The sequence below is a fragment of the Gopherus evgoodei genome, chromosome 4 (assembly GCF_007399415.2).
Source record: "Gopherus evgoodei ecotype Sinaloan lineage chromosome 4, rGopEvg1_v1.p, whole genome shotgun sequence".
NCBI classification, from domain to species: Eukaryota; Metazoa; Chordata; order Testudines; family Testudinidae; genus Gopherus; species Gopherus evgoodei.
Genome location: NC_044325.1, coordinates 112,703,435 through 112,725,826, shown reverse-complemented (window position 1 = coordinate 112,725,826; position 22,392 = coordinate 112,703,435). Strand labels below are relative to the sequence as shown.

At 48.1% G+C, this 22,392-nt stretch overlaps 1 protein-coding gene across 3 annotated transcripts; it reads left to right on the top strand.

The window, feature by feature from the left end:
• On the top strand, positions 1-21,568 carry LOC115650513. 3 transcript variants are annotated; one of them, XM_030560585.1, is made up of 6 exons: positions 1-123; positions 3,994-4,213; positions 15,983-16,081; positions 18,077-18,166; positions 19,651-19,835; positions 20,088-21,568. In XM_030560585.1, the coding sequence occupies exons 2-6, from the start codon at positions 4,177-4,179 to the stop codon at positions 20,943-20,945; spliced, it is 1,269 nt and encodes a 422-aa protein (XP_030416445.1). In that variant the 5' UTR covers positions 1-123; positions 3,994-4,176; the 3' UTR covers positions 20,946-21,568. The 3 variants fall into 3 exon arrangements, with proteins under 3 accessions (XP_030416445.1, XP_030416447.1, XP_030416446.1); XM_030560587.1 differs by lacking the exons at positions 1-123; positions 3,994-4,213 and adding an exon at positions 17,376-17,510 and having other exon boundaries at positions 16,005-16,081; positions 20,088-21,080; XM_030560586.1 differs by lacking the exons at positions 1-123; positions 3,994-4,213; positions 15,983-16,081 and adding an exon at positions 16,816-16,857 and having other exon boundaries at positions 20,088-21,080.
• The last annotated feature ends 824 nt before the right edge of the window (positions 21,569-22,392 follow it).

The window sequence follows — 22,392 nt, the reverse complement described above, 5'->3', positions numbered from 1 at the left end:
TCATTTCACGGAAACCAGTGGTACTGAAGTTAGCCGGGAGTGTTAAGAGGAAGAGACAGAACAGCTGAGCGCCAGTCGCTGGTGATGCCGTGTAGCACTGCTTGATTTACAAGGGCACATCAGGTAAGTAATTCTGTAAACTTTGTTTCAGCAGCTCTTGCTCAGTGAAAAGGAGAAACACCGGCAGGATCCATCTCTGTACGGAGACACTTTTTATAAAAAATCACGGAGCAGATGCTAAACCCATGATTTTTACTACCTTTACCGTGACTGCTCTGTGATTTTGGATTAAAAAATGCTGTGACAAGTCTGCAGCCCAACTCAGAATCATTAATGGATTTTATCCTTATCCAGTGAGGAAGGGAGGTATTAGCCCCATTTTACAGACAGGGAACTGAAGCACAGAGTAGATCAAGTGAATTGTCCAAAGTCACACAGCAGGTTCATGGCAGAGCTGGGAACTGAATCCTGGTCTCCTGATCCCTGTTCATTAGGTCACCCTTCACACCCCAGAGCTCCACCTGGTTAAAGCAAGCTAGCCAGTGGCCTTTGCAGCTGTATGAGCAATGTAAACAGAGTAGCATTTCAAAATACTGATCTCAGTGAGAGTGACTGAAAGTGCTAAGTGTATTGTGGATTGGCCAGAGAAAGCTGCTGGAATTCTGCAATGTTCTGATCTAATGCTTCTTTACAAGGGAGAATTTGATCTAGTGTGAGATGACAAGAGGTTCTGGGCTTTGTTCAGGAAGGGACACTTTGACCACTACTAGCCCCAAGGGAAAACTTGATCACTACCCAGCTGGAAACGGCTTGATATTCTTAGACCTGTACAGAGACATTCCTTGGAACTAAGGAAAATGACTAGCTGCAGATTTCATTAGAACATGACTCTGGAGAGCAAATTATGCAAGATGCATCTGCAATTTGGAGTTCATGAGAGATGGAAGTGCTCAGCACCTTGTCAGGATTTGACCCTGACTGAGAGAAGATGGGGAGGGTATCCCAAAGTTCTATGGCTAAATGTTGAAACTGGCTGTATGATCCCTGCATGCTGGCTACAAATTATATCTTGGTACTTTGAGCTCAGCAGAACAGTATTTGCTTTCAGTTGTACAGACAGCTGCTTTGTACATGCATATTGATTTGACATTTATTAAAATACTCTGAATGTGATCAGTTTTGCAGGGAAACATTATTATCCTTTCCAAAAATTTAAATACCTGATGGGCTTATGGAAAGCCAAGAGGACATTGGAATAAGGCAGGCAGGCTCTTCGCAGAGGTGAAAGTAAGCTGGTACGCTGTGAGCCAGAGCCAGTACACTGTGCGGGACTGTACCAGCTTCCATGGCGGGGATTTAAAGGGCTCACAGCTCCCGCGGCTGTGGGCAGCCCAGAGCCCTTTAAATCCTGCCTGCGGCTCCGGGGCCAGGCTGGGGCTGGGATTTAAAGGGCTCAGAGCTCCCCGCAGCAGCAGGAGCTCCAGGTCCTTTAAATTCCGGCCACAGCCCAGCAAGGCTCAAGGCTCCCTGCAGCTGCGGGAGCCCCGGGCCCTTTAATTTGCCCCAGGGGCTCCCAGCCACCTCTGCAGCTGAGAGCCCCCGGTTGATTTAAAGGCCCTGGGGCTCCCAGCCGGTGCACCAGGGCCTTTAAATCTTGAGAGGCCCCACCTCTTCCGGTTGAGGCCACACCTCTTCTGGATGAGGCCACACACCTCTCAGGACTCCAGCAGTACCAGTAAGTCCTGTAAGTTACTTTCACCCCTGGCTCTTCTACAAGCATTAATGGTCTGGGTAAGAAAGGCAGTCAGGAGTGGATTCAAGTAAGAGTCTGGCCTTATGTCAGAAGAAGGATGGACCCACCTGGAAGACAGAGCAGTAGTACAATGCACAGATGTTTGTTGCAGGCTGGCACCCGTTGGGACGGGGATGGACTGCCTCAGTTGGGGGGAAGATCAAGGATGCTGGATTGGGAGGAAGACAAGTCTTCTAGGGGGCTGGAAGAAGCTGTCTGTCCCTGTAAGAGGAGGCCAGGAGATGGGGCTGTGGGGGAGATATGGTTAGGGGCAGGGCTGGCTCAGGCTTTATGCCGCCCCAAGCAGCGGGGGCGGGGGGGGAGCTGCGATTGGTGTCACTTTGGCGGCAGTGGGTCCTTTGTTCCCAGAGAGACTGAGGGATCCTCTGCCGGAGACCCGGACATGCCACCCCTTCCTATTGGCTGCCCCAAGCACCTGCATCATTTGCTGGTGCCTGGAGCCAGCCCTGGTTAGGGGAAGCAAAGCCCATTTGGCCAAGCTGCAAAATGTGAACCTGGATTTAGAACACTGTAAAGTTTGGGGTGTTTGGAGCCCAAGGTAGGGAGTGGGAACAGGCTCAACCCATTGGAGAGAGAGTAATAACTTGCAAAACTGCTCTCTGCTTCTGGCGCTGGATTTCTGATGCCATCATAGGCCTGGGTTTTCTGCATCTGGAGTTTTGGTGTGAACGTGTCTCTAGCCACCCTAGTGACAGCTGTAAGACTCCTTTCGCCCCATACAGACTGATTTTGCCAGGACTGGAAGGCTAGGGGGTTATGGAAACAAGATTGTGTTGGCACTGGAGAGTTTAGCATGTGGAATTGCCTAATGTCTTAGACCAGGGGTTCTTAAACTTCATTGCACCGCGACCCCCTTCTGACAACAAAAATTACTACATGACCGCAGGAGGGGGAGGCCAGAGCTAAAGCCCTACTGCCTGAGGTTGGGTGGGGGCAGTGGTCAAAGCCGAAGGCCAAGGGCTTCAGCTCCAGGCGGGGGGCCTGTAACCCAAGCCCCACTACCCAAGGCTGAAGCCAACCCTGACAACCCGCTTTGGGTCCTGACCCACAGTTTGAGAACCACTGTCTTAGACTCTATGACATACAGTTTCAAAAAGATATGCCTCCTCCATAGGACTTGCATATTCTGCTGGAGTTGGTCACACACAATGCTGGGCTGTCTCACATGGACGCCTGTGAAACAAAAGAGCCAGTTCTAGTGGAACTTGCATCTCCATGCAGAAGATTCCTGCCGTGTGACAGCACAGAATCAGAGAGGTGTCATGCAGCCATGTCCCATGCTATGGGAGGCTCCAGCATGCTGTACTGTGATGAGTTAAAGAAAGCCACATTCACTGATATTTATATTTCCCCTGAGCACAGGCAGGCTTCCAGGGCTGAATCCTAAAATCCCTCATTCAGTTTACACTTGGACAAATCTCCCACAGACTTCAGCATCACTCGGGATCTGGCTATTTCTAGACGTGATAGCAGATGGACTGTTAATAACTTCAGTCCAGTTAATTTTACCTCTGTTCCACATGAGAAAACATGTTAAAATGGTAGGTTATTTAGAGGATTCATAGATTCCAAGGCCAGAAGGGACCATTTTGACTATCTAGTTTGACGTTTTATATAACAGAGGCCATAGAACGTCCCCAAAATAATTCCTAGAGCAGATCTTTTAGAACAGCATCTAATTGTGATTTTAAAATGGTCAGAGATGGAGAATCTGCCACAACCCTTGGAAAGATGTTCCAATAATAGGCTAAGAAACAGGGTGCTCTTTGTGAGGTCCCCTCAGCTGTGGAATTCACTCTCTCCCTGATCTGAAATTGTCCTAGGCCTGGTTTACACTACAGAGTTAGCTTGAAGGAAGCCGCCTTAAGTCAACTTGTTAATGTCTACACTTCCGGGTCCTTTACGCTGACCTAAGTCGCCTCTAATGTTGACTTCTGTAATCCACCTCTCTGAGAGGCGCAGCACTTAATTTGATTTTCATGGGTTGACTGCGAGGTAGAGCAGATGCAGCATTGTGTAATTCGACTTAATTGGCCTCCAGGTGCTGTCCCACAATGCTCATCTGTGACCGCTCTGGAGATCATTCTCAACTCTGCTGCACTGCAGCCAGGTACACAGAAAACAGCCCCTCCCCAGCTAAACACCAGGAATTTTTGATTTCCCATTTCCTGTTTGGTCAGGATTGGGAACATGTCAGCTTGAGCACAGCTGATCATGGAGACTACACGCCTCAATGCGCTCCAGCCTGGTCTGCACAGGAGGTGGTGGATCTCATCGCTGTGTGGAGAGAAGAGTCTGTGCAGGCAAAGCTCCAATCCAGCAGAAGAAATGCTGACATCTAAAGATGTGGGTCGCAGGACTTCATGGTGGCCAACCATGATGCTGGGGAAGGCACCTCTGGTGAGTATACAGTTACAATCAAAGTCCAGTTAAACAGACCCCAGTTCCTAAAGATGCACGTGTCATGAAACTTTCCTGACTATCCTACACTGATGTTGGTGAAACACCCCTTGTGATCCATAGCACTTGCAACGCCATTGAAAAATATCCTTTTTGGTTTATGCACTCTTTGACAAGGTGGTCTGGTGCCAAGATGGGGATATGCGTGCCATCTATTGCCTCACCACAATTAGGGAACGCCATCACAGCAAAACCATCCAATATATCCTGCACATTTCCCAGACTTACTACCCTTTGTAGCAGAAGTTGATTAATGGCCCTGCATACTTGGAGCACAGCAGTTCCCACGGTTGATTTAACTACTCCAAATTGATTCCCCACTGACCGGTAACTGTCTGGTGTTGCAAGCTTCCAAATAGCGATCACCACTCGCTTCTCCACTGTCAGAGCAGCTCTCATTTTTGTGTTGCTGAACCGCCAGGCAGGGGAATGCTCAGCACAAAGTTCCTGGAAGGCGGCCTTTGGCATTCAAAAGTTCTGCAGCCACTGCTTGTCATCCCATACCTGCAAAATGATGTAGTCCCGCCAGTCAGTGCTTGTTTCATGGGACCAGTAACGGCACTCAACAGAGTGCAGCTGCAGCAGCAACTGTGAGTTGTTTTTTTCAATGGCTTGCAGCAGGGCTGCTTGCAGGACATCACTATGTTCCATGCGGACCCTACTTTGGCTCTGTTTGAGATGCTCACAGCAAGAGTGCACAACTGAGCAGCCTCCATGCTTCTGGGGTTATGATGTATGTGCGGTGGTTTTAAGGCATGAAAACCACTGGGTTGTTTGCCACTGGTAAGAGGGAAGGAGGACAGTGCATCATGGGATGCCAACGCAATGTTTCCCTTCTCTCCTGCAACAATGTTTTGGTCCCATAAGGCATTGCAGAAACTTCCCAAAACACATTGTGGCAAGTTGCACTTTGGGATAGATACCCATGATGCACTGCTTTGTGCATCAATAACAGGCACTGCTAGTGAGGACACACTCCATCAAGATAATGAGCCTGGTGTGGCCACGCACAATGGACTTAATTCAGAGGCTCGAGGTCGAATTAGATAAAGTCAACTTAATTTTGTAGTGTAAACAAGCCCTTATTTTGACACTATCAGGGCATGCTGCTAGGCTCAAGCTGAGAGAGACTGGGAGAGCTAGCAGGAAGCCATAAAGATTGGATCTGTGTTCTTGGCTACTGTCTTATGATTCATTGTAATTGATTGGAGTGGGGTATCTAGAGACGCTTGTTTATTGAACTGTATTTTTAAAATGTGCCATGGAGCATCTACAGCAAAGGCTGGAATGTGTGTGTTTATACAATTTAGGAGAATGTTCCCTTTCTTTGCAGGAGTTCTTATCCCATCCTTGCCACAGGCTAGAGAAGTGAGCCCAGGATTGGGAGTCAGGAACTCACAAATTTTAATCGTCTATGCCTGTGCAAAGTGGCTGTTAAGCATCACCAGAACAGCCTGCCATTCTGTGCTTTCTTTGCACAGGTGTTAATTCGTACATAAAGTGCAAGGCAGTGGAGAACTGGGGCCTGAGAGTGTAGAAATATTGTGTGTGTATGTAGAGGTTTTGTGAGAAACAAATCAAGGATTGTTATTCAGTTACAAGTGCATGCTAGAGTATTCCACTACTTACAATGAGTCACATATTTATTTTATTATTTTGAGTTAATTATGTGTATGGATATACTTACTAGGGGTGGAAGAATGAAATTAATAAAGTGTACAAGTAAACTGATAATACATGAACCCTGGGCAACAGGGCTTGATATGGTGCTGCCAACTCCCATGATTTTTATCACAAGTCTTGTGATATTTCCTGTTGTTTTTAAAAACCCCAGCACCTGGTGCTGAGAATCTCCGCTTTGTTTAAAAAAAAAAAAAAAAATTCTGGCCTTCATGTTTGTGGAGGAAAACCTGGACAGTGTGAATTGAATGTATCCTAGAGGTTGAGAAACCAAAAGAAAAAGAATCCAAAATGTATTTGTTTAAAATCTCATGATTTTTAAGCCAATGGTTTAGGGGGTCTGACTCGTGTTTTGACGGACTGGGGCTGGCAAAACTGCATGAGCAAAAGAGCAAACTTGTATGCATCGTAAATACTTATTAACCAGTGTTGTGAACTCTAATGATTTTATGGTGACTTTCATGATGTTGGGTGTTTTTTTCTTTTTTTATATAATGCCTCAGCTTCTGGACTTATGTGATTAGGTGAAAATCTGAGCTTTAATTAAAATAAATAAATAAGAACTAAGTTTCTGTCCCTGATGGTTGCAGAGAAGAAGGTTAAACTTGAAACCTAATGGCTCCTAAAACAGAAGGCAAATACCCGCCGCTCCTGATTTTCTTTTTAAACCTCATGATTTTAAGTGAGCTCATGGATTGGCATGGGGGAGCTGGCTCATGACCGTGTTGCTTGGGGTTAGCAGGACTGTGGTAGTAACAGCTCCCATGATGTGGTGAGGAGTGGCTAGAGCCAGGGCCGACTCCAGGCACCAGCTCAGCAAGCAGGTGCTTGGGGTTGTCATAAACAGATAGCTAAGGGTTAATGTCTCTTTCACCTGAAGCACCTGACCAGAGGACCAATCAGGAAACCGGATTTTTTCAACTTTGGGTGGAGGGAATTGTGTGTCTGAGGTCTTTGTTTTCTGTCTGCCTGCTGTCTCTGAGCTTTGGAGAAGTAGTTTCTATTTTCTAATCTTCTGTTTCTAAGTGTAAGGACAAAGAGATCAGATAGTAAGTTATATGGTTTTTTTTCTTTGGTATTTGCATGAATATAAGTGCTGGAGTGCTTTGATTTGTATTCTTTTTGAATAAGGCTGTTTATTCAATATTCTTTTAAGCAATCGACACTGTATTTTGTCACCTTAATACAGAGAGACCATTTGTATGTATTTTTCTTTCTTTTTATATAAAGCTTTCTTTTAAGACCTGTTGAAGTTTTCTTTACTTCAGGGAAATTGAGTCTATACTCACCAGGGAATTGGTGGGAGGAAGAGATCGGGAAGATCTGTGTGTGTGTTGAATTGGCTAGCCTGATTTTGCATTCCCTCTGGGTGAAGAGGAAAGTGCTTTTGTTTCCAGGATTGGAAACGGAGAGGGCAGATCACTCTGTTTGGATTCACAGAGCTTGTGTCTGTGTATCTCTCCAGGAGCACCTGGAGGGGGGAAGGGAAAAAGGATTATTTCCCTTTGTTGTGAGACTCAAGGGATTTGGGTCTTGGGGTCCCCAGGGAAGGTTTTTCAGGGGGACCCGAGTGCCCCAAAACACTCTAATTTTTTGGGTGGTGGCAGCAAGTACCAGGTCCAAGCTGGTAACTAAGCTTGGAGGTTTTCATGCTAACCCCCATATTTTGGACGCTAAGGTCCAAATCTGGGAATAAAGTTATGACATGAGTGGCAGCCGGTGGGAGATAGACAGAATCCAGAAGCCAGTAGGAATATTATATTTTTCTTTTCTCTGCTAAGGGCTTTTTAGCAGAGAGAAACAGTTTGGTTTTAAAAGGGAACCAGAGAGAATTTTTTTTCCTGCTCTCTCTGGCAGTTTGTGGCTTGCATGTTAAGCAAGAAGTCGTTAAGGACTATTAACAGTCTTTTGTCACACAATAGCACTCCCATTGAGAGTCATACCAGCACTATATGCATGCAAATAAAGTGGTTTTTCAGGTTTACTTAACATTGAAGATTAGCTAAAGGCACTGTTGCTAGGCAGACTTCAGGAGGCAACAGAGAGCCTGCAGTTCAGAAGAGAAACACCAGAGGGCACCCCAACACAAGAAAACAGGAACCATGTCTACCAAGACAAAAATGGAGGCCGAATACCAATTCCAAGAAGCTGAACACAGGCGACAACTGGAAATAAAACAAAAAGAGATGGAGATGAAAGAAAGAGAAGAACAAATCAAACAGGCAGCACACAAAAGAAAACTAGAAGAAGAGGTGGCCTACCGAAGGAAACAAGCAGAAGATGAGTTGGCCCACAGAAGACAGATAGAACTCCAGAGGGAAGCCCACCAACAGGCCATGGAATTAGAAAAGGCTAAGCAACAGACTCCAGCCAACCCTAACAACCCGGCGCCAACTATTGCTCCACAGCACAGGAAATTTCCCACCTACAAGGCAGGTGATGACACCGAGGCCTTCTTGGAAAATTTTGAAAGAGCCTGTCTTGGGTACAGCATCCCCGAAGACCAGTACATGGTAGAATTAAGGCCACAACTCAGTGGACCTTTAGCAGAGGTGGCAGCTGAAATGCCTAAGCAGCAAATGAATGACTATAAACTTTTTCAAACCAAGGCCAGATACAGGATGGGGATAACCCCAGATCATGCCCGTCGGCGCTTCAGAACCCAAAAGTGGAAACCAGAGGTGTCATTTCCCAAACACGCCTACTACATTGCAAAAAACTATGAGGCCTGGATAACAGGAAACAACATTCAAACCTTGGAAGAACTGAACCTCCTCATACAAATGGAGCAGTTCTTGGATGGTGTTCCTGAGGACATCACACGGTACATACAAGATGGAAAACCCAAAGATCTCGCTGAGGCGGGGGAGATTGGAGCCAAATGGATGGAACTGGCAAAAAGCAAGAAAGCTACTGTCAAGGGGAACGATTACCCCAGGGGGCACACAGACCATAAACCCTACAACCGAGGACAGCCAAAGACCCCACATACCACCCAAGTAAAGCCACAGATACCCTACTCTTCAACCTCACCAGTCTCCAGTAACTCACCTCGGCCCAGTGACCCATCAGATGGAAGATGCTTTAAGTGTAATGAACTGGGACATATCAAGGCCAACTGTCCCAAGAGCACCATGCGAGTGCAATTCATTACACCACCATCACCCCAAAGATCCCCAGGCCCGGATGCCTCTCAAATACCCTTGGAGCGAAGGGAAAATTTGAGTGGGCGGAAAGAAGGTTACTGCGTGGAGAGACACGGGGGCACAAGTGTCAGCTATCCACCGATCCTTCGTAGACCCCAAATTCATCAACCCAAAGGCCAAAGTTACAATTTACCCCTTCATGTCACAAGCTGTAGACTTGCCTACAGCTCCACTGCCTGTCCAGTACAAAGGCTGGTCAGGAATGTGGACTTTTGCAGTCTATGACAATTATCCTATCCCCATGCTACTGGGGGAAGACTTGGCCAACCAGGTGAGGCGGGCCAGGAAAGTGGGAATGGTTACACGTAGTCAAACCAGGCAAGCTTCCAGACCCATTCCTGTTCCTGAGCCGTCCACAGAGGCCCCGTCTGTGTTACCAGAGACCCAGACAGAGGTAGTGGACCCGGATTCCATGCCTACCACTGAAACAGCCACAGCATCTCCAGTCCCAGGCCCGGAACTGGAACAGCAACCAGCACCAGCAAGTGCAACCACATCTTCAAACTCAACGCCAGAGGGCGCCAGCGAGCCAGAACTGGCAGAAGCAACAGACAGCCATACTCAAAAGGCTCAGCCAGAGCCTGAAATACCCTCAGGTGCACCAGTGGAGAGCGGTTCACCAGCAACGGAAACAACCCCATCACCTACATCGCTTCCAGAGGGACCAAGCCCAAGTCCACAGTCTGAGGAAGAACTGGTGACCCCAGCCTCAAGGGAACAGTTCCAGGCTGAGCAGGAAGCGGATGATAGCCTTCAGAAAGCTTGGGGGGCGGCACGGAGCACCCCACCGCCTCTCAGCTCTTCTCATCGATCCCGGTTTGTTTTAGACCAAGGACTTTTATACAAGGAAATTCTTTCTGGGGGACACCGGGAAGAATGGCAGCCGCAAAAACAGTTGGTGGTTCCAACTAAGTACCGGGGGAAGCTCTTAAGCTTAGCCCATGATCATCCCTGTGGCCATGCTGGGGTGAACAGAACCAAGGACCGGTTGGGAAAGTCCTTCCACTGGGATGGGATGGGCAAGGATGTTGCCAAGTATGTCCGGTCTTGTGAGGTATGCCAAGGAGTGGGAAAGCCTCAAGACCAGGTCAAGGCCCCTCTCCAGCCACTCCCCATAATTGAGGTCCCATTTCAGCGAGTAGCTGTGGATATTCTGGGCCCTTTCCCAAAAAAGACGCCCAGAGGAAAGCAGTACGTACTGACTTTAGTGGACTTTGCTACCCGATGGCCAGAAGCAGTAGCTCTAGGCAACACCAGGGCTAACACTGTGTGCCTGGCCCTAACAGACATCTTTGCCAGGGTAGGTTGGCCCTCTGACATCCTTACAGATTCAGGGTCTAATTTCCTGGCAGCGACCATGGAAAAACTGTGGGAAACTCATGGGGTGAATCACTTGGTTGCCACCCCATACCACCATCAAACCAATGGCCTGGTGGAAAGGTTCAATGGAACTTTGGGGGCCATGATACGAAAATTCATCAACGAATTCTCCAATAATTGGGACCTAGTGTTGCAGCAATTGCTGTTTGCCTACAGGGCTGTACCACATCCCAGTTTAGGGTTTTCACCATTTGAACTTGTGTATGGTCACGAGGTTAAGGGGCCATTACAGTTGGTGAAGAAGCAATGGCAGGGGTTTACGCCTTCTCCAGGAACTAACATTCTGAACTTTGTAAGCAACCTACAAAGCACCCTCCGACACTCTTTAGCCCTTGCTAGAGAGAACCTAAAGAATGCTCAGGAAGAGCAAAAGGCCTGGTATGACAGACATGCCAGAGAACGTTCCTTCAAGGTAGGAGACCAGGTTATGGTCTTGAAGGTGCAACAGGCCCATAAGATGGAAGCATCATGGGAAGGGGCATCATGGGAAGGGCCATTCATGGTCCAAGAGCGCCTGGGAACTGTGAATTACCTCATAGCATTTCCCAATTCCTCACTAAAGCCTAAAGTGTACCATGTTAATTCTCTCAAGCCTTTCTATTCCAGAGACTTACAGGTTTGTCAGTTCACAGTCCAGGGAGATGATGCTGAGTGGCCTGACGGTGTCTACTACGACGGGAAAAAACACGGTGGCGTGGAAGAGGTGAACCTCTCAACCACCTTGGAACGTCTGCAGCGGCAACAAATCAAGGAGCTGTGCACTAGCTTCGCCCCATTGTTCTCAGCCACCCCAGGACAGACTGAATGGGCATACCACTCCATTGATACAGGTAATGCTCACCCAATCAGAACCCCACCCTACCGGGTGTCTCCTCATGCCCAAGCTGCTATAGAACGGGAGATCCAGAACATGCTACAGATGGGTATAATCCGCTCATCTACCAGTGCATGGGCATCTCCAGTGGTTCTGGTACCCAAACCAGATGGGGAAATACGCTTTTGCGTGGACTACCGTAAGCTAAATGCGGTAACTCGTCCGGACAACTATCCAATGCCACGCACCGATGAGCTATTGGAGAAGTTGGGACGTGCCCAGTTCATCTCTACAATAGACTTAACCAAGGGGTACTGGCAAGTACCGCTAGATGAACCTGCCAAGGAGAGGTCAGCATTCGTCACCCATGCGGGGGTGTATGAATTCAATGTCCTTCCTTTCGGCCTTCGAAATGCACCCGCCACCTTCCAGAGGCTGGTAGATGGTCTACTAGCTGGACTGGGAGAATTTGCAGTTGCCTACCTCAATGATGTGGCCATTTTTTCAGACTCCTGGCCCGAACACCTACTACACCTGCAAAAGGTCTTTGAGCGCATCAGGCAGGCCGGACTAACTGTTAAGGCCAAAAAGTGTCAAATAGGCCAAAACAGAGTGACTTACCTGGGGCACCAGGTGGGTCGAGGAACCATAAACCCCCTACAGGCCACGGTGGATGCTATCCAAAAGTGGCCTGTCCCACGGTCCAAGAAGCAGGTCCAATCCTTCTTAGGCTTGGCCGGATACTATAGGCGATTTGTACCACACTACAGCCAAATCGCTGCCCCATTGACCGACCTAACCAAAAAGACCCAGCCAAATGCCGTTAAGTGGACTGATGAGTGTCAAAAAGCCTTTACCCAGCTTAAGGCAACGCTCATGTCTGACCCTGTACTCAGGGCCCCGGATTTTGACAAACCATTCCTAGTAACCACAGATGCATCTGAGCGTGGTATAGGAGCAGTGCTCATGCAGCAAGCAACAGATCACAACTTCCATCCTGTCGGGTTTCTCAGCAAAAAACTGTCTGAGAGGGAAAGTCACTGGTCAGTCAGTGAAAAGGAATGCTATGCCATTGTGTGCGCCCTGGAAAAGCTGCGCCCATATGTTTGGGGACGGCGGTTCCAACTACAAACTGACCATGCTGCACTAAAGTGGCTTCATACTGCCAAGGGGAACAACAAGAAACTTCTTCGTTGGAGTTTAGCTCTCCAAGATTTTGATTTTGAAATTCAACACATCACAGGAGCTTCTAACAAAGTAGCTGATGCACTCTCCCGTGAGAGTTTCCCAGAATTCAGTAGTTAAAAAGTGTTCTTAAAATGTAGAAGTCTGTTAGTTATATACTTAGGGGTATATGTAAAGGTGCATGTGTTGTATTAATCTGTTTATTTTCAAGTTCTAGAAGGAAATCACCGCCAGTGAGCTTCCCCACTGTCTGCAATTTGGGGGGCGTGTCATAAACAGATAGCTAAGGGTTAATGTCTCTTTCACCTGAAGCACCTGACCAGAGGACCAATCAGAAAACCGGATTTTTTCAACTTTGGGTGGAGGGAAGTTTGTGTCTGAGTCTTTGTTTTCTGTCTGCCTGCTTTCTCTGAGCTTTGGAGAAGTAGTTCTGTTTTCTAATCTTCTGTTTCTAAGTGTAAGGACAAAGAGATCAGATAGTAAGTTATATGGTTTCTTTTCTTTGGTATTTGCATGAATATAAGTGCTGGAGTGCTTTGATTTGTATTCTTTTTGAATAAGGCTGTTTATTCAATATTCTTTTAAGCAATCAACCCTGTGTTGTGTCACCTTAATACAGAGAGAACATTTGTATGTATTTTTTCTTTCTTTTTATATAAAGCTTTCTTTTAAGACCTGTTGGAGTTTTTCTTTACTTCAGGGAAATTGAGTCTGTACTCACCAGGGAATTGGTGGGAGGAAGAAATCAGGGGAAATCTGTGTGCGTTGGATTTGCTAGCCTGATTTTGCATTCCCTCTGGGGAATAGGAAAGTCCTTTTTGTTTCCAGGACTGGGAACGGAGAGGGGGAGTCACTCTGTTTGGATTCACAGAGCTTGTGTCTGTGTATCTCTCCAGGAGCACCTGGAGGGGGGGAAGGGAAAAAGGATTATTTCCCTTTGTTGTGAGACTCAAGGGATTTGGGTCTTGGGGTCCCCAGGGAAGGGTTTTCAGGGGGACCAGAGTGCCCCAAAACACTCTAATTTTTTGGGTGGTGGCAGCAAGTACCAGGTCCAAGCTGGTAACTAAGCTTGGAGGTTTTCATGCTAACCCCCATAATTTGGACGCTAAGGTCCAGATCTGGGACTAAGGTTATGACAGGGGTGGCCAATGGAGAGGGGCGGCACATCTGGCTCTTCAGCGGCAATTTGGCGGTGGATCCCTCGGTCCCTCTCCGAGCAAAGGACCAGCCGCTGAATTGCTGCAGAAGACTGAAGTGGCCACAGTAAAGCTGATTGCGATCACAGCTTTTTTTCTTTTTTGTTTTTCTTTGTTTGCTGCTTGGGGTGGCAAAAACCCTAGAGCCGGCCCTGGCTAGAGCAGTGGCCAGTCTCTTCAGTGAGAGTAGGGTAACCCCATGTTCCCATATTATCAGGGCCACCCACGATCCTGGTATTAGGGGCTTTGTCTTATATATGCAAGTATACCCCCCTCCTGGAAAAAAAAAATAAAGGTGTCCTGATTGCTATTAGGTCACCCTGTGAGAGAGGGGCAATGCAACAGCTCCCAGGAGCGAAGGCAAAGCAAACTAGGCCAGAGCAGGGCAGGATTGAGAAGGAAAGGGCTGCCCCCCGCGACCCAGCCCGGAAGGAGCGAGCCCAAGTGAGTCAGGGCTGGGAGCCAGGGCAGCCTCTCTCAGAGCAGGGGAGAGAGGGAGGGAGAGGGACCTGCTTTGTTCCAAAGACTACATCTCCCAGCTGCCCCGGCACGGCCGCCTCTTCTCTCCGGGAGCGTCCCTTGCACTTGCAGATCAGCCGCGGCTGCAGCCCTGGCTCTGCGCACCCCAGTGGGCTCAGCCCCCGGGATTCCCCGGGTAAAACTTCTCGGGGGAGTTCTTCAGAGTTGCTCCAGCACCAGGGAGAACTTCCTGAAGCGGCCAAGTGGTGCTTGGGGAAGCTCCAGCGTGGTGACTGGGCTGGCTACTGTCCGGGGAGTGGGGCTGGGAATGTGTTAGGTGGGGTGAGACTTTGGGGGGGCTGAGCCAGCCTGGGCTGGAGTTGAGGGTTTTATCTGCAGTGTGTGTGTGGTGGGGGGCGGGGGCTCCGGTGAATGTTCCCTGCCTGCCCTGGGCGGCGGGTGGTCTCTGCACTGTGGGGTCGGGAGGGAGGGAGGCACTAGGCTGGGAGCTGGGTGTGTGCGTCTTTGTGTTGAAGCTGGGGGAGGGGAATGAAGGCGGTGTCTCTCCTCTGTACCTCGTTTCAGTCCTGCCTTTCTGGGGGGACAGCAGCTCTCAGAGCAGGGTTCAACTGCCTCATCCCTCCCTGCTGCCTTGGGCTCTCTCTCCCTGGGCTATGTTCTGGGGGTGCCTGTGGTCTTGCAGGTGTGAGTTCCATTCTCAAGGCAGGCACTGAATTCTGGTTTCTGTGAGTGTGTTTGTCTTCCTGGTTAGTTTCTTGGCACCTGCTGGCTCCTGGTACCAACACTCCTCCTGCCCAGGGCTTGCTACTCTTTACCTTTCCAAAGTTTGGAATGGCACTAGGCTTTTGGATGCTCCCAAAGCCCCAGGGTATTTCTGCCTTCTGCTTTTGGCATTTTGTTGTTAGTTTTGGATCAGTCTCTGAAAAGTTAAGACACTGCAATGCAATGCTTTAGAACTACCATCTCCCTCATTCCCCTTCCCTTATCGTTTTCTGTTGGTCTCCCTTTGCTTTCTCATGATAGTAGCCATTTTCCTTGTTGGGGTTCTAGCAAGAGGGAAAACCTCTTTCCCTCTCCCAAAATCATCTGGGGGGATGAATGCTACAGGTGACAACATCACAATAGACATGTGGGATTTTTTCACCCTTAAGGTTTTTCTTCTAATTTAACCTCCTAGCAGATGACAAGTAACTAAACCAAAACCCATGCATCGTCCTCTCTTGCCTTCTAGTCCTTGGCTTTGGGTTACATTTAATGGGACAGATTAGGCCCAGTAATGAAACATATAACTAGCCTTGGACAACAATGTTAGTTCACCATCCTGACTAAATGCCAGATCCATGATTATGAAATGTTAGGGGAGATGCTGCTTACTCTGTTGTCCAGCACCATGCTGAATATTAAGTTATCTGTATATGTGCAGCTACTCAGATTTCTCTCAAATGGGAAGCAGAGCTTTCTCACCATGCAGAAGAAAAGGCATCTCTAGTTTTAAAAGCTTGTATGTTTCAGATCTGAGCTCATTTTATATAGGCTCCAAATTTTGCAAACATCCTGAAATTTGAGGACATGGCTGCAGCTGGGAATTGATTCAGGCTCTATCTCCATTTTACATACACACTTAAGTGATCTTATCAGAAAAAGAGAGCCAGTTATTGTGTGAATTGGCAGCCTCATTCTTCTGTCTCCCAGCTGGTCAGCTCTCCCAATGTAAAAGGTGAGCAGTTGTGTTTGTAGGTTTTGATTTCTTGTTTTTTCCCTGTTGCAGGCCTGAGGACAATGGAGTCGGTGGAGAAATGGCACAAGGATTACATAGCCTTCAAGCTTCTGGACAAAAAATATAACTCAAAGAGGAATGAGGTTACAGGTGAGTGAGAGAAGGGGAAATAGGATGTGGGCCCAGACTTACCCAACAGGAGTCCCTGGAGGGAAGGGTGTGACAACTGCAGCAACATCAGTCTTAGTTGGTTTCAAATGCTGTAATGTATATTTCAAAGCCTGCTGAATCCCCTTCATGCCACCACCTCCAGAGAAGGCCTGTGTCCTAATGGTTAGGGTGGACACGGAAATCAGAATTCCTAGATTCTAGTCCCAGTTCTGGTAATTACTCAAGTGAATGCCCAAAGTCATACCCTAACGTCTCTGTGCCTCAACTTCTCCATCTGCAAAATGGCAGTTACTGACCTACCTCACCAGGGTATTGGGAGACTTAACTGGCCTTGGGAGGTGCTCTTGCCATCTACAGTCCTTACAAAAATGATATGATAAAAGCTTTTAAGCCAAAAAATTCAAATTAGGGAGCCTAAAGTGAGCCCCTCCCTTCCACCCCCCCCAAAAAAGCCAAGCATATGGTCCCTGGCACCAGTTTAACTAAAGATGTGTTTCAAAACCAACTTAGTTAAACTGCTGCAAACCCCTGTGTGGACACTCTTTATTTTAATTTAAGGTAAACTGAAATAAGCTTCTAGTCTCTTAGGGTACGTCCAGACTATCCGCCATATTGGTGGGTAGCGATCGATTTATCGGGGATATATCGATCCCCGAATGCGCTCCCGTCGATTCTGGAACTCCATCAGAGCAAGGGGCAGTAGCAGAGTCGACGGGGGAGCCGCGGCCATTGATCCTGCGCTGTGAGGATGGGAGGTAAGTCGAAATAAGATACATCGACTTCCTGTAGCTGAAGTTGCGTATCTTTCATCGACACCCTCCCCCAGTGTAGACTAGGTCTAAGGAACAAAGTTATGTGGAACTGTTGTGCAAATTCTTAAGCATGTGCTTAACTTTAAGTATTTGAAGTCAACAGGATTTGCCCGTAGTGAAGTGTACCACATACAGAAGTGTTTGCAGAATCCTGGCTTAAGAATGCCCACGTATGGGGTTTGCACCAGTTGAGCAAAAGTAGCATAAGTTTGTGTGTAGACAAGGCCTTGCCTATCCTATTTATAAGGGGTGTGCTGAGTATTCACTGCTCTCACTGAAGCCAGCAAGAACGGCAAGTGCTCAGTGCCTATGAAAATTAGGTCATTTTTATGCAGGTGCCTCTGCTTGGCTTTCGGGCCCTTGCTTCTGGCTCCCCAATAAGAATGTTTTGGCTTTTGATACAGCTGTATGGGTGAGGGGAGAGCTCTTCTCTAAGGCTGCCCATCACTTGCCATACCCAGGTGCAACAGGGTAACACGTCATGTCTGACATATGGTGATCAACTGCTGTCTTGAGGCACCATAATACTAGAAACAAGGGGATCTATCATGGATGGAATGGAAGCTGAAGCATCACACTTGCCAGCCTCAGGAAAGGTGTGAAGATTGTCTGAAAATAGTGTTTGTGTTGTCCAATTCTGAAGTTAGCTGGAAACTGGTGTCAACTTAAATGTGTGCTTTAGGGAGGGACTCTGTAATAAGCATGTTATTCTGGGGAAGCTGGTTCTAGGATGTTGTGGAGTAAATTCAGTACAAACCTGATTATTTTAAGATCTCTGGCATGGGAGGTGGGTGGGTTTCAGCTCATTGAAGAATTGGCCCAATGATCTCTGTTGCCTGCACTGTCTCTTCTACAGAGTGGAAGCAGGTTGCCAGGCCAGTGGTACTTGGAAGCATCTGCGCTCTGGATTTGTGGTTTGTACAGCACAACGAGGAGTTGCTAGCCAGCACAATATTACCCTGTATACGTGGCAGAGCGGGGCTGTACTGTATCTGTTTAGATAGTGCTGAGTCATAGGCTGTGGCAGAATGCTTGTGAGCAGTTGCTGTCTGTCCTGTGGGTCTATACTTGGAAATACTCTAAATAAAGTGGGGTTTTGTCCTGATACATCAGGTCACTCACTATGCCCTTGCTAATATGCATGTCCCTCTCAATTTTCCAGGCTTGATTGTAAAGCACCTTCAGAAAACCTTGAAGATGCCCAGCTCCTTGCAGCTCTCCTCCTCGGTGGCTCTCTCCCAGCATTGCACAGGTGGGTGTAGGCGTATGAGATGTTCCAAGCGGCTGCCTATTTTTAAACCTGGCTTTTACACAGCTCCTGAGGAAATATGGAGCGCGGCAAAACAAATATTGAGGAGCAACTGGTTAGCAGGGAAGTGACTGGCCTTGGGGTTTTATGTGGAGGGCAGCTAGACCATTGCTCCCTTCTTTAAAGATGTATAGAGAGTTTCCAGACGAATAGCCCTGCTGTTATTTCTTAGTAGCTTAATGACCCAGAAAGCTTTATGGCAGTGGTTCAGGGGTGGGAGGCAGGAACAGGCTTTAAAATGTTAATCATTTAAGCCTACTGGGATCTAAATCTGTGTGTCCTGCATGTTCTGCTCAGATGCTTGCCTCTTTCATTTGTAAGCTCTTTGGGGCAGAGACTGCCTCTGACACACACACACACACACACACACACACACCCCTCTCGGTGTGGGTACAGATTGGGGAATGCATGGTCAGTGCTTGTTAAAGTCCATGGTCTTGGATTGGAAAAGCTAACTGTTAACCTGTTGGAGCGAGGTTTTTGGGAGTGCTTTCTGCTGAACTCTGTAGTTGAAGAGTATGTAATTATATTTCAACTTCTTACCATGGTAAGTTCTGAACACAGGGCTGGGTGCTAGAAACATATGATTTCTAGTCCTGGCTCTGATTAGAACATCTGGTAGGTGGGAGGCTGATGTTCAGAGGGTTCTGTTACTCAGGTTCCACACTCCCTAACCAGCTGTGCATTAGCATAAGTAGAGCTACATGCAGTAGGGTGGGTTGGGGCTGCTTCTCTCCCTTCTGTAGCCTATCCTCCCTTCATTCCCTCTGCTATCTCTCTTGCTCTGCATGTAGGGGAGAGTGAAACTGATATGTCAGCTTCCTTTGTTGCTGCTTCCATGTGGAGTGGAGCATATAGTGAGGAGGGATAGTAAGTGTGGCACAAAGTTCTGGCTCATTGAGCTTTTCTGTGGCTTGTGTGACAAGTCCTTTTGCCTCTTGGCCTCCATTTCCTCTTCTCCTTTAAAACTTGCCTTACAGGGATGTGAAGACTGATTAGCGCTAGTGTTTTTATAGATACGTGGTACTGCACAGTAAAGCTACTAAGCACTAGCCTCTATGTAAATAAGGGTTGTTAGGAGTCATCAGGTCTGTAATGAAACGCTCTGGAAACAAATGGACTCTTAGCTCAATATTTCATTGTTTCGCCTTCCAAAAAGTGGAAAAACCTCAAGCACACTGACAAATGGACTGAAAGGTTTCACTGTAGCTTCTGAGTCCCTTTGAATCTCCAGCTGAAATGTTCTTCCCATAATTAGTTCAAGCTCTTCTCTCAGTGAATCTCATTATTCCTGCAGCAACAGTAGAACATTAAAGGGAATGTTGAGGAAAGGCTTATTAAGATGCACAGAGCCCTGTCTCTCTACAAGGCAGGTCTTTGTGATGAAAGCACTTTCAGTGCCTGGGTCACTTTCTCTGTCTCTGCAGGCTCCTGTCCAAACTTGATGATGGATAGGAATGACGCGCTCAATCGAAAGCCTGACAGCGTGTCCCCTGCGCTCCAGCTGCCCACTAGGAAACATCGAACGCTCTGCTTTTTGCTCTCATCGGATGGGGATGGCCACTCTGATGGCCTGGTGTGCCAGGGGTGGCGGAGGAGTTTGCACGCTCAGGTGAGGAGTGATGTGAGTGTGGTTGTGGCGTGTACTCTGTCTGATACAAGGGTAACTGGCTAGTTAGATGTCTGGGCATGGACATTTTTGAGGCTTTTAAGGCCTCTAGTGTAATCTGCTCCTGTGGCAGTTTGATATCTTGGCTGCTTGGCTGGACCTACTGCCGTCTCTAGCCCCTCTGCTGCTCCAGCTGCCTGTGAAGGTCTGAGAGAACAGGGTGCCAGCAGTCTAACCAGTCTCTTTGTCTTGCAGATGGAGCAGGCTCACAGTGGTGGAACTGGCAGCAGCACAGGGTCTCTGGAGCGAGCATCCCTTTTCTGTGCCTCTAGATCCAATTCTTCCTCTAGTTCTACCTTGTCCAGTCCAGTGGGTCCACTCACCAAAGTCAAATCCTCCAGCCGGTTCTCCCTGTTCTCTCTGCCATCATGGAACAGCAGCGCCGAGCTGGATTTCAACCCTCTGTCCTGCTCCAGCTCCAAGAAGTCCCACAGCTACAGCCAGAGGGGGGGTGCGAAGCCTGAGGAACCCAGCGACCCAAAGCCAGGAGGACCGGAATACTTCAACTTCTCAGAGCCTGTCATCGCCAGGGTGATGGACTGCATCTACCTGGGGAACCTCAATGCGGCCTACTGCGGGAGGGTGCTGTGCAGAAACAACATCGACAGCATCATCGACATGAGCAGCCTGCCCAGCAACTGCAGCCTGAGTGTCATTCCATGCACATGCAGCCGAGGAGGGCTCCGGCACAACTGGTCCCGCCTCAAGGTGGATATCCAGGGCCCCCTGAATGGGAAATGTCTTGCCCTGAGGGAGCCTTGCTTCTGGGACATCAATGAGTGCATTGAAGCCTCTTTGGAGAAGAGAAAGCGGGTCCTCATCCACTGTCTGGATGGCTATTCCCTGGCCCCTACCTGTGTCATCCAGTACCTGATGGTGAAGCATAACATGAGGCTGATGGCAGCTTATGAGTTTGTGAGGGCCAGGTACCCGCTGAACATCCGTGAATGCCATCAGGATATGCTGGTGGGCCTGGAGAGGTCTCTGCAGCCTGGAGATGTGGACATGGAGCACTTGAAGCATTCCATGTCCCGGAAGGTAGCATGGACTTAAAAGGACAATGTGGCGAGGGACAGAGTGCTGTAACTGCTCGGGGGTACTAGCCGTGAAGTGGAACCTGAGGCAGCCAAAAAAAAAAATAGCCTTAATCTCCCTTAATGTGGTGGCTGTAGCTGTTCCATATGGAAAGAAGACAATGCTGGTGGATGTTCTAGAAGCTGTGTGCAAGGCAGGGTGGCTATCCTGGGCAGTCGCTGCTGTGACCATAGTGCAGAAGGTCTCTTAATCCATGCAACACTTCACAAGTCACTCTGGACAAGGATTACTGGGAGGGAACCTCAAGGCACATCAAGATGTGTGTGGGCAAGGTCCTGAGTTGACTCTCTGTAAAGCAGGGGTAGGTAAGACATAGGTTTGCTCAGCAGTTCTGGATGGGTGTTTCTAATGACCGCTCTCCCTACTGGGTATCATAGCTAGGTTCTTATGGAAGGCACCATGTCTATAGCCAATTCTCTCAACTGTGTTAGAGGTTGGGGAGAAGGGTTGTGATTTGGGTAAAGAGGACATGTTAACACCTGAAAACAGGTGGCAGTTCTGGCATGAGAGCACCCTTTGAGACTGTAGATAAACAGACCTTGATTTGGTTATGAAGGACATTAAACTAGTGTCTTCTGGTGTCACGTTGGATTCATTATTATGTGACACACATGGAGCACCTGTAGTGTGCAAAGTGCTTTCAAGTATAAGATACAGCCCCTGCGCCCCACGTGCTTACAGTCTAATAATAGAAAAGATGAGAAGATGCGGGAGATACAAAAAAGGGTGGGGGAGGGAGGACAAGGGTTACAGCAATGGCAGTGGATGATTGGTTAAAGTATGCCAGTCAGCCTAGTCTCCCACCATCTCCTAGCAACATCAACGTGGATTCCTGAGAGCCCAGGACAACAGTGCAGTAGTCAAATCTCTGGATTATTGGGCAGATCCTCTGTGGTGTGCCCAGGTCTTGTCTAAACTTCAGACAGGAGGAGCCCGGACTAAGCTATTCCTGGAGCCACGGTCACATTCATCATTCTGGGGGTGTTGTACCAGTTCACCAGCTCCATGGAAGCTCCATCTCTTCCTGAAGTTTCATGTGTCTGCTCCTGGTCAGGTTGGCTTTCGTGTCCTCTGGCAGCAGTGGCTTCTCTAACTCGGAGCAAAGCTCTTCTCTGAAGGGTCAGAGTTTCCTTACTTTTTCACTTTGTTTCTGCATGGATCGTCTCCTCCTTCAGTCTCTAGCTAAGTATTGCTCTTCTTCAGTTAGAAACTGGTGCCCTTTCTCACATTTGAACATCATCACTCTCTGACTGGCTGTTTGATTTTCCTGACACTTGTTGGGTTTCCTCCTAGCCTTGGCTTCCAGTTTGAGCCTCTCTGATTATTTGTACAGAACACAAAGAGCTTGCTGGAGTTCCACCTTGCACTTCTGGGTTACCTGCTCTAAGGGAAATCTCTCAGAGGC

Coding starts and splice junctions, on each gene's coding strand:
- LOC115650513 (XM_030560585.1), top strand. CDS start 4,177: ATGGTGGCCAACCATGATGCTGGGGAAGGCACCTCTG. Junction 18,167..19,650: donor TCTCTCCCAGCATTGCACAG/GTGGGTGTAGGC, acceptor CTGTCTCTGCAG/GCTCCTGTCCAAACTTGATG. Junction 19,836..20,087: donor GGAGGAGTTTGCACGCTCAG/GTGAGGAGTGAT, acceptor TTTGTCTTGCAG/ATGGAGCAGGCTCACAGTGG.